Genomic DNA, 11,123 nt, shown 5'->3' with positions numbered 1-11,123 from the left:
CAGTGTTTTATTTCACTTTATTAAGACCTCATGCACACAAACAAACACAGTGAGCACAGCTAGTAGAGCATTGCGATCAGGGTAGCCATTTAGAGGTAAATCATTTCCTGAGCAGATGTTTCATTTTGAGTCAGAACAACCTCTACTGATGCTTTCTGCTAGTGAAGTTCGGTACAGCTGCATTTGTGCACCAACTATAAATGGTTCAGTGGCTTTATTTTCACACCACACAAGCTAAGAGCAGATGAGGTGACAAACAAGATTTAGACCATTAGTCTTGAAAGCATTGACGTTTTTCAGGCAATATATAATTATACATAACATTAAATCATGCCAAATTAATCCAATAAAAAGGTGGTAGCTTTGTCTCCATGATGGCCTGTCAGCAATTTGCTTCCCTGCTACTGTAGCAGTGACCAGCAGTTAGCATCTATCAGCCACTGTTTGTCAGAAATGAAAGTTAAATATTGGGCCCAGCTGCAAGCAGAAGTGACAGTTTCAACTTCATATTTTGATCCACTATATAGCTAAATTTCCAATATTAAAAAAAGGCAAAGATTGCTTTTGACAAAGTTTAAAATTTAAGTACCTCATACTGCACTGAAAATGTCAGAATGAAAGTCATCCGTGTTCCAAATAAAACCAACTCGGATTACAATTCAAGATGAAAGAAAATTGACCCAGAAACTCAAAAATGAATGAGTTTCCATCATCCATCCATCAGCAGACAGTGAAGAGCAGGCAATTAGAGAGAGCTGATTGCAGGTGAGCATTAGTGCATCAGGAATGTCCTTTTATTAACCAAAGCAAAGACGACTCCACATCATGTATGGTTATATGATCATACACATTTGTTTACACTGACAATAGGAACAAAAAATGAGCTTCGCGGTGGAAACATCCAAAACATTGTCAAATCTACATACAACAAACAGCTACCAAACTAAAAATGCTAGACCTCATCTCAACGTTCTACAATCCAAAAACCTACTGAGCATGTGCAAAGGAAAGGCTTGGGGGGTGGGGGTAGTCGCATTGTCAAAACACAGCAACATCAGAAAAATAAGACAGAGGGAAAGGATTCAGCAGCCCCAGTGCATTATTTACAAAATTAAACAAGAGTAAGGAATCTGTCCATCCCACATCCACAGAGCACTGCAAAACAGAAATGTATAGTCATGTTACCATAGCAACAGGATCAGCCTCTTACAACAATGCAACAGGGCATGTCAACATTTCACCACAGCAACAGAGCATTAACTTTAGATAACAGCAACATAGCTTTACATTATGATTTTATCGTAGCAACAGGAAATGCAAAGACATTACCATAGCAACAGAGCACCAAGATGTAATCTACAGCAGGTTTTACCATAGCAACACAGCATGTTAAACTTGTCATTGCAACATGGCATTTGAAGATTAGACCACAGCAAAAAAGCATTTTAAGAGTTTATCATAGCAACAGAGCATTTTAAGATGTTACAATAGCAACAGAGCATGTAAATATTTTTACCATAGCAACAGAGCATTGACATGTTATCATGGCATTTGTACTGTGACTTTTCATCATATATTTTTCATAGCAACAGAGCATGATATCATCTTACCATTGCAACAGCACAGCAGCACAGCATATTGAAGCGCATAAAGCAAGAATTGCTCATTAAACCATCATGTTACCATAGCAGCACAACAGGTGTAGAGTATGTTCAATGCATCAACTCTTGACATTATTGGACAAAATGCTGCAAAGCTGTCATGGAAACAAGGCAAGATGAGACCAAAATCACCAAAATCATCATTATCATCCGTTTGTGTTACGACAGTCAGTGGAGGAGCTGCAGGAAAGAACAGTCTGGATCAGAGTCTTCCTATTGGACAGACTGCAGGGGCTGGGGCCTACCTGCTATTATCTACACACAAGGAGAGGGGGCGCTTTAGTAATAACTGACAGTGAGCAGACAGGTCAAGGTCTAAACTGAAAAACATTGAGTTTTAAATCCAATCTGGTATATTTGCTTTTACCTAGATTGTTGATCCAGGTAGGTGTAACATCTTGTATCTACAGTTAGTCTGTTTTGGGTAGGGCTTTACCCAAGGCTTATTTTGACTTTACGAGCGCCAATAGGTCGGTCATTGAGGTCCATGACAGCAGCAGCAGCCTCCTCATGGTTCTGAAAGGCCACCATGGCCTCGCCAGTTGGTAGGCCTTTCTCACTGAACTGCAGGCAGACTGAGCCTTGCAACACCTGGTAGCCATAGAAGAAGTCCATGATCTCATCCACGGTTACAGTGAATGGCATGTTCTGAAGTTTTACAATTGTTGGGCCAGCAGCACCACGTTGACTATTGGGATTGTTGGATCCGCCGGGGGCTGGCTGGTTACGGAGACTGTCAGCTCCTTGAGTGAACACCTGCTGCCCACCTGTGGCCCCACCACCTGGACGTCCTTGGTTGCTGTTAGCACCTCCTCCTCTATTCTGTCCTCCTCCACTTGCTTTTCTGTTGGCACTTTCAAAGGGCACCAAGCCTCTAAGCCCATCTTGACTGAATGGAGCTCCTCCTCCAGTTCCAGTTCGAAAGCCTGGTGGCTCCATGATTGGTGCTCCAGGAAGACCGGCAACTAGTGGTGGAGCCACACCCAGATTCACGTCTCCCAGCCCTGCTGTCAGGGGAGGCAGAGGAGGAGGGCCTGCCAGCCCATTCCCTGGGGCTGAGAATGGAGTCACAAAGGGGGCATTATTGAGGTTCCCCATAGTGTTTCTGAGAAAGTTAAACTCTTCCCCACTAATCCCAGCAAATGGGTTGATCTGGGGCTGCTGGGGACTGGGCTGGGTTTGCTGGTGCGGATTCTGATTTTGGCCCTGCTGATTTTGGTTGCGTTGACCCCTCTTGTTCTGAGGGGGAGGATTTCTCTCGATTTCCTTCATTTGCTCAAAGGTCACTAGGTGGATAAAGGCATCACGGCCATTGAGTTTTTGACGGTGCAGTCTTTCAGCTTTGCGGGCGTCTTCCTCAGTTCGCAGCTGGAAGATGGATTGCCCTAAACCATTGCCATGGCTATCTGTCAGAACCTTCAGGGTGTCCTCATAAAGCCCTACACCATCGAGGAAGGCACGAACATCCTTCTTGGAGATGTTGTAAGGAATGTTGGTGATGTGGGCGCAGTTCCTGGGAGCTTTCAGGCCATCCTGGTTCTTGCCATCACCCTGTGTTGCTTCACGTTTGCGGATGGAATCAATCTTTTCAAGCATTCCTTTCCGGCTGATTGGCTGGACCTGTATAAAGCGGGTGCCCATGTACTGCATGTGAGCACCCAGAGCAGTCTTGTGGTCCTGTTCTGCTTTGAACTCAAGGAAGCCTTCTCCTGTGGCTCGCCCATTGGGTCCATAGGCGATGTAGACACTGTCCTCGACAATAGACAAATTGTTAAAGAACTCCTTAATCTGTTTCTTGTCTGCCTCATAGGGAAGGCCCTTCAGGTAGACACAGAATTCCTGCCGGTGGGGAGATCTTGACCTTCCTCGCTGATCCCTACCTCCGGACCCAGCATTACCACGACGGTGCTGGTGGTCGTGAAATTCGTTGATGTGATCTGATTTGCTGCTATTATGTGGAGCATGACCCATCATACCGTCACTGAGGCTGGCCCACTGCCGCTCAGAGGATGGAGTGATTTCAATGAACCTTTGACCCATCATGCCACCTCCCCGCTTCACTGCTTCAAAGCTGTCCTGAGGTGAGAAGAACTTAACCATAGCCCTGCCAGTTGGCCGACCTTGCCCATCCCTCAGCAGACGAGCCCCATCCACACCCAGACCCCGGAAGAATTCCCTGACCTCCACCTCTGAGCAGGAGAATGGGAGATTCTGCAGTAGGACAAACAACTCATCCGGATTAGCTATTCCTACCCCAGTGGCTACAGCCGCTGCAGCCTTCATGTGGGCCTGAAGGCCAAGAGAGGCCAGGGGGGAGAGAGGATTAAACAGCATTGAATTGGGGGTTCCAAGAGGAAGACCTGGGCCTAATCCTGCTGGGGGAGGTAGGGAGGGGTTAAAGGGAGGCAGGGAAGACATGTGGGAGAGGTGAGACATAGGAGGCATTGGAGGGCCTTGTGACATGGGGGAGACAGTAGGGACAGGGGGTAGCGAGGACACTGGAGGTGGAACTGGAATGCTGGGCAGTGTAGGCATGGGGGGCATGGAAGGCATGCTGGGAAGTGGAGGGATGGGCGGGGGGCCTGCATTGAGTGATGCAAGGGCTGTGGTGATTGTAGGTGTTGAGCTGTAACTGTTGGGGAAGCAGTGCACTATGCTAGCCAAGCTGGCTGCTACTTTGTGGCTTGGTGGCTCCTGTATTGAGCTTGCAGCTGTCACTGAGGCAGAGGTGTTACTGAAACCCTGGTTTCCATGGCTACCACTTCTCCCCCCTGCCCCTGGCTGCACTGTGGGCATAGGGGCTGTGCCCCCTTGCCGATTGGCATTCCCTGCTGTAGGTGCAGCTGTTTCAACAGCACCTGCTCCAGCCTCAAACCTGCGGCGACTGAGTTCAATCATATTCTGCATTTCTGTCTTACTGCTCAGCAACAGCGACACTTTGGAGCCTTTAATGGACCCGCCTGTACGCATCATCCCCAGCCGAGCATCCTCATCAGTGGCAAAAACGATGAAGGCCTCGCCATGCTCACCCCCTACGATGTGCACTCCCCCGTCAGGGATGGTGAGGCCTGAGAAGAAGTGTCTGATGTCCATGGTCCCAGCCACTATGGGCAGACCCTGCAGTCTGATGACTACCGCCATACTGACTGCTAAACCACAGCCCTACAACCTGGGGAGAAAGCAACATTACTGTCAGATGAAGAGCAGAAAGAGGGAGACCAGTGGTTTCCAGATGTTTTCTTGGGAAGCTAGCATGAGACTCAAATTGAGAGCTAATAAGAGCTTAGCCAACATTGCTTACATTTCAGTTTCTAAAGAATAACCACAGATCAATCTTTGAGCAACCATTTTTAGATCCTGACATTTGGAAACCAGTGGTTTTTGGACAGAGTTTGTGGCTAAAATCTTAGCAAAATAGGCAGAAAACAGCAAAACAACCCTAAATTGATAGTCTCCAGCCACCTATAGCTTTTCATACAATTGATTAACCTTTTCTGACTCTTTGAAAATCATTAGATCAAGCTAAAACCCCAACAGTAGCTATTTGAAGCATTAAAATAGCATCACTGTCCGTAATTTTTAATGTTGTAAAAGAAATACACGAGAAAGAATAAATAGCACTGATTTTAACAGTCAAATATTTATATATAAAAGGGAATAAAACACCTCAGATCACCACACTGAGGCTGAGCTGATGCTGCTCTGATACATGGTATATTTTCTTCAACTGTCCGATGTTATGCATTGGAAATTATGAGCAACTGAAACAAGGTAATGGGTTTGCAAAACAGACTGAAACATTTCTCAACTGCTGGTAGCTTTCATTGTTGAGCCTGAAAAACGTTTTCCAGCTAGCTAACTACGCCAATTTCCTTTTTCTGAAGCAAGCATGCACCAGGGTCAAGTCACATTTTATGACTCATCCCAGTGAATTCTGATTGGTTTCTTAAATAAAAACCCAACACAGTTCCAACACGTCATTTAGATTCCTGTAGACTTTGAAGTACCTTGTGGTTTTACCTTCTCTCTTTCAATGAAACTACACAGCCTAATGTCAGACTTGCACAAGAAACGTTTCCATGTTGGAAATTTGAGTCTACAGTATGCTTCAACCTAGGTGCTTGTCAGATGATCTAATATCATCTGAAACCCCATTTCAGAAGATGGAATCAACAGTTTTAAAACTTTAAACAGACAAGCAAATATTGGATTTAAATATATCATTCAATTTAGTTTGTTTGAAGATTACAGTGACCTTCAATCTCAAAAGAGTTGCTCTATATTAGCCCAAAAGTTTGAATTTGTGTAGATTTGTTTTTTTAAAGTAACCTTTACTGTTTCTATCATGCAGTGCAAAGATATTGCTTGTATGTTTGGCGGAGTCTTAAATATTTCGTGCAACAGTAAACCTTCAAGAATCTCATGCAACTTGTAACTCACCAATGCAACTAAGCTGTGTGAATAGTTTCACTGTATACCAGACTGATGATTTCTGTAGGACACTGAAACCTGGTGAAAAAGTCAGAGAACAAACATTCCTGTTCAAGACATCTTGAATGGATTTAACCTTTTACAGAACAGAACGACAGTAAACTTTTACATTAACTTCCGGTGTTGCTTGGCGTTTTGAGCAGTTGGCCCGTGCTTCATCAGTGTGAATAACTGGCTCTCATTAAAACTCAAAGTGTTGAATATTTAAGTGTTGTGTGATGTAAACTGCAAAATCCAAGAATTCTAACAACTACAGAAGACTTTCAAAACTAACAGCAGGAAAACCACATCTTGCAGACACACCTGACACTAGACTTGAATTGACCACAAAATAAGCAAAGTAAAAATAGGACAAGACATGTGGCGCTATAATGCGTCCAATGATCTTAACAACCAGCCAGCAACCACATGGCAAACAGCCAGCAACCTCCTGCAAACACCAAACAACCACCAGGCAACCTATGCCTATCCGAAAGCCAGCAACACCACACAATTGAGCAGCACTGATCCAGCTGCTTCTTGAATCCTTAAGCAGCACCAAATCAGCCGAAAGCATTTCAGCAACTGGTTGTAGCACACCACTACACGAGCAAAGTGTCAACCACAGAATCTGCAATGCATTGTCAACAAACATTAGCAACATGTCAACAGGAGCAACAGCAGTAACTTGTCAACAAGAGAAGGAGAAGCAACATCATCCAACATTTTAACAAAAGCAATGTCGGGTACAGGTAAACCAAAGCAACATTAGCATACTGTCAACCAGAGCAAAATTAGCATTATATCAACCACAGCAACATGAGCAGTAATAAACCAGAGCAACATTAGCATTATGTAAACCAGAGCAACATCAGCAACTAATGGCCGGCACCAAAGATAGTAGCAGATCAGAAGAGAAAGCAAACAGAAGAGAGGTGCAACACTGATAAAAAAACAACTGAACAATCCTCCGTCTCATCACTGGTGGTAACAATGTCTCTCAGACAACATCCTCTGGTTTTTAGGTTTTAACTGTGATCCTTGACTGCCACTTTATAGATTATAGTACTGGATGAATATCAAACAACATTGACATTTCAGCCAATCTTCAGCTCATGAAATTTGTTACCTGAAACAAAACAAAACTTATCTATTTCAGGCAGCTCCCTGGAGCTCACAACTTTCAACCATAGACTGTATAAAGATGGTCAACATGACAGATCCCCAAAAGTATGGCCAAAGCAACTCTACTGCCACCAGGGGTATGGCTGCGGTATTGGTAAATAAAACCTTGCCTCCTGCATGTTAGTGGGTGGAACATAGACCAAACAAAAAATTTAAAATAAAATTGTATCTTTATCTTATCACACTGAAGTATGTCCAAGTGCAGTTAAGTTCAGATTTAATTAGAGATGTGTCATCCATCTTTACCTACAGTCTATGCTTTCAACACAAAGTATGACAAGATCAACATTGTCATCAGGTCAACCACAACACAGACAAATCCCCCAAAGCGGAGATATGATTGGCAATTCATCCAATGCTCCTTAAAAAAAAAATCATTTTTCAAGGGACATCAACTCCTCTCTTCTGAGTGTCAGCCTGCATCACGTCTGGGTGAAGCGTCAACAGCAGCAAGAGGTTAAAACTCAAGAGAGGAAACGGCAACAGCAAATGTCAGAGAGAAAGCCAGAGTATCCAAAGTGAGGGACAAGGGTTTCACTGAAGCTGCAGTTTGCATTCACATGAACAAAGAATCACAAAGGAGACTGAGAGAAACCTCCTTAACAGCCAGAAAACCAGTGCAAAAAAATCCAGAAATATAAAGCAAAAGACCACCTTGATTTCCCAAATGTTGTCGTCAACCTCAAAAACACAGCAAAACGTGTAACAGAAGGAAAAAGTGGGACGCCGCCAACAGCCTGCAACTCAAACACAAAGAGAAAACTGCTTTTAGAACAAGGATGAGCCAACCTAACAGAACAATGGTACATAATCTGGAGTGATGAGGCCTGGAGCCCACAGCCCGACACAGGTCAGAGATCCACTGACCTGCACTGAGGACCAAAAGAGAACAAAAACAACAGAACAGTTTCAACTCAATATACGAGGAATCATTCAGAGACTCAAATACAGCCCCTTTCAGACATGCAATTTTCTTAAAAAACCTCCAGATACTTTTAAGCAAACGTCACAACAATTAGATGAGGTCGGACCTGCAAAAATAAATAAAAAGACGTCAGAAGAATTAAGAAAAAGTTTGAAAAACAGAGAGAATGTTTTGAAGAGTTTATAAATTCTTTAAGTGAAAAGTGTTTCCCAGAATCTTTTTAAATGATTTGCCCCAAGGCTTAAACATAATATAGAAAATCAAATCATCGGTCCCCATACATTTTCAGCTTTCATTCCTGTTCACTCCTTATAGTTAGAATGCATACACAATATAAGCAAAATAAATATTTAATAAATAATAGCCTAGCAATAATCCAGACTGAAAGTGTATTGTATGTTCTGTCTAATAAATTAATTATCTTATAGTAAAATATATTTGCAGATCTACAAAGTTGATCACAACTGTAGAATGGCAACAGTGTTTCAAAAATGTTGTTAGGATTTATATTCTTAGTCAATTACCAGACACTTAATGTTTAGGTGCTGTATGTATTCTGCAGCACAACCCCTAACCCAATCAAATAGCAAGTTATTAAGAATAATCTTCACAGACAAGTCCTGCAGCAGATGGTCTGACTCCATGGAGTCCTGATCTTCATGGAGTCAGTCTGGGATTTAATGAAGAGACCAAAGATAATGAGAAAAACTAAATCCACCAAAGAACAGTGAAACAACATACCTGTGTGGTCACAGCTAACATGCATTTTTTTTCTTTTAACTACTGTTAATATTAAATGAATTAATAAATAAAAAATGTTCAAGGTATTTTTTAAAAAAGCATTCCGTTTCTATTTATGGAGCCTAAAACCATTGATAGCACAATGTAGCTATCTGCAACGAGCTAATATCTGTCGAATATCTGAGCTTAAACGGTTGTTATATCAATTATTTGATTACTTGTTTACATATTAAAGAACTTTATAAATTGTAGGCAGTGACAGTGTCAGAGCTTGATACGTAAACTAGACCCAAACAAAATTAAACCCCAAAGATCAGTTAAGTTAGTCCAAAGAAGGTGGCAGCAGTTTTCACAATATATAATTTAAGAAAATCACTGATGATGATTTTATAGTGAAACAGAAAACTTGAATGAACTGTTCATTCTTCGATCCTTCTTCAAGGTAACTTAGCTTTGATTGTTTTTACAGACTTCACGTCAACATCACCTTCAACCACCAATTGACAGCAAGCTAGACGTTCTCCATGACAACTGTCACTCACATTTGTCAACAGTCCATATGCTCAGCTGATGACGTTGTGTGTGTTTGTGTGTGTGTGTGTGTGTGTGTGGGGGGATGTCAGGACCCGGGGGCGTGGTCTGTGGTCTCCTGGTGTGCTGCTAAAAACTACAAAAACCTAAACCCCTGTGAACTGAGATCAAAGCCACACACACCTCCTGCCCTTTTCCGGTGACGTAAGATCGTGAAAACTGATAAACTGAAAAAAAAAAACCACTTTGAGTCGACTAGCTAACCGTAGCTAGCATCTTTTTTAGCAAACACCACGTTAAAACAGAACATGCCCGATTCTTTTCACCAAGCAGTGATTCCATTAAACACACGTCCGGCTGTGAGAGGCTAGCACTCGTAGCTAACTAGCTGAACGACGCCTGTTTAGCACATCTTAGCTGCCTGAGCGGGGCTAGCTCTCTGTTAGCCACCTAGCTGCTGCTGAGCCTCGCTTTGTGTGTGTGTGTGTGTGTGTGTGTGTGGGAGCGGAGCAGCGGCCAGGGTGCGCGCTTCTGACGGCTCCTCTCGCGCTCAGCTCCCGGTGCGAGTGCGTAACTGAGCGCGCTGCCGTCGCCGGATTCTTACCGAGAGTTTTGTGCACAAACACCCTGAGGTTGAGCTCGTGAACCGGAGGAACCGGAGGCCTCAGTCTCTGCTGCTGCTGCTGCTGCTCGGTCTGCAGCCTGCGACCGTGGCTAATGTCGGAGCTAACACCGCGAGAGCTCACGTGGTGACGCGAGAGCGGGCGAGCAGCGGCCCCGTGACGTCAGAGGCACGTGGGCTGGTATGAGATAAAATAAGATAGTCCTTAAAATAATCCTTAAAATAAAATAAGATAAGATAATCCTTTGTTAGGAGGGGAAATCTGCAATATTACAGCAGCGAGAGTCAAAATCAGGCATCAGTAGGTAATAAGTAAAATGCAATACTTAAGTGTAACTGTATATACATTTATCTGCTGCATATATATATATATATATTTCCTCATCTGCTGCTACCTGGTCCTGTGCATATGTTCTTCATTCACCTTAACTGTACATCATTTATGTCTGTATTACCTTCAGTATTTATCTCCTTTTAACGTCACGTACACGACTCTTCACTTTATAATTTTAGTAGACTGCCATGATCTTTAACTGTCCGTGGGCATTGCACTGACGTCATCGTTGTTTTCTTTCTTGTTTTTACTTGTTGTCTTGACATGCTCCCTGGGCCTTAGAATTGCCCTCCGGGGGACAAATTAAGTTGTTTTGAATTTGAATAAGGAAAATAATGCTTAATAATACTAATACCTATACTGGCAATACTACTGTTTAAATATAAAGGGCCCATTTTAGGGTAAAGAAAACAACAATTCTTACAATTTAGATGATTACACACTGGTGAAAACATCACTAGGATTATTTTGTATTCAGTTTCTGCCAATAGTAACTGAATACAGTTTCTAAGGCTTTCACCTAAACCTTTAAACCAGAGTTAATATAATGTGATCACATGTAGTTCTACTGGGAGCAGGGCTGGTTGCAGTCTTACTGCTGCAGGAAGCAACGACCTGCGACACGGCTCCTTCAGACACTTGAGTCAGTCTGAT

General features: G+C 43.0%; 1 protein-coding gene across 3 annotated transcripts; it reads right to left on the bottom strand.

Annotated features, from left to right (window-relative positions):
- rbm12 (RNA binding motif protein 12) lies at nt 1-10,263 on the bottom strand. 3 transcript variants are annotated; one of them, XM_035151166.2, is made up of 4 exons: nt 10,118-10,263; nt 7,971-8,053; nt 6,102-6,170; nt 1-4,830 (listed from the first exon to the last, which is right to left on the bottom strand). In XM_035151166.2, exon 4 carries the CDS (start codon nt 4,800-4,802, stop codon nt 2,094-2,096), a length of 2,709 nt encoding a protein of 902 aa, XP_035007057.1. In that variant the 5' UTR covers nt 4,803-4,830; nt 6,102-6,170; nt 7,971-8,053; nt 10,118-10,263; the 3' UTR covers nt 1-2,093. The 3 variants fall into 3 exon arrangements, with proteins under 3 accessions (XP_035007057.1, XP_035007056.1, XP_035007058.1); XM_035151165.2 differs by lacking the exon at nt 7,971-8,053; XM_035151167.2 differs by lacking the exons at nt 6,102-6,170; nt 7,971-8,053.
- Between the last annotated feature and the right edge of the window lie 860 nt (nt 10,264-11,123).

The sequence above is a fragment of the Hippoglossus stenolepis genome, chromosome 3 (genome assembly GCF_022539355.2).
Source record: "Hippoglossus stenolepis isolate QCI-W04-F060 chromosome 3, HSTE1.2, whole genome shotgun sequence".
Taxonomy (NCBI): domain Eukaryota; kingdom Metazoa; phylum Chordata; class Actinopteri; order Pleuronectiformes; family Pleuronectidae; genus Hippoglossus; species Hippoglossus stenolepis.
Note: the sequence above shows the minus strand (reverse complement) of the source record. Positions and strands in the feature narration are given on the sequence as shown.

Coding starts and splice junctions, on each gene's coding strand:
- rbm12 (XM_035151166.2), bottom strand. CDS start 4,802: ATGGCGGTAGTCATCAGACTGCAGGGTCTGCCCATAGTGGCTGGGACC.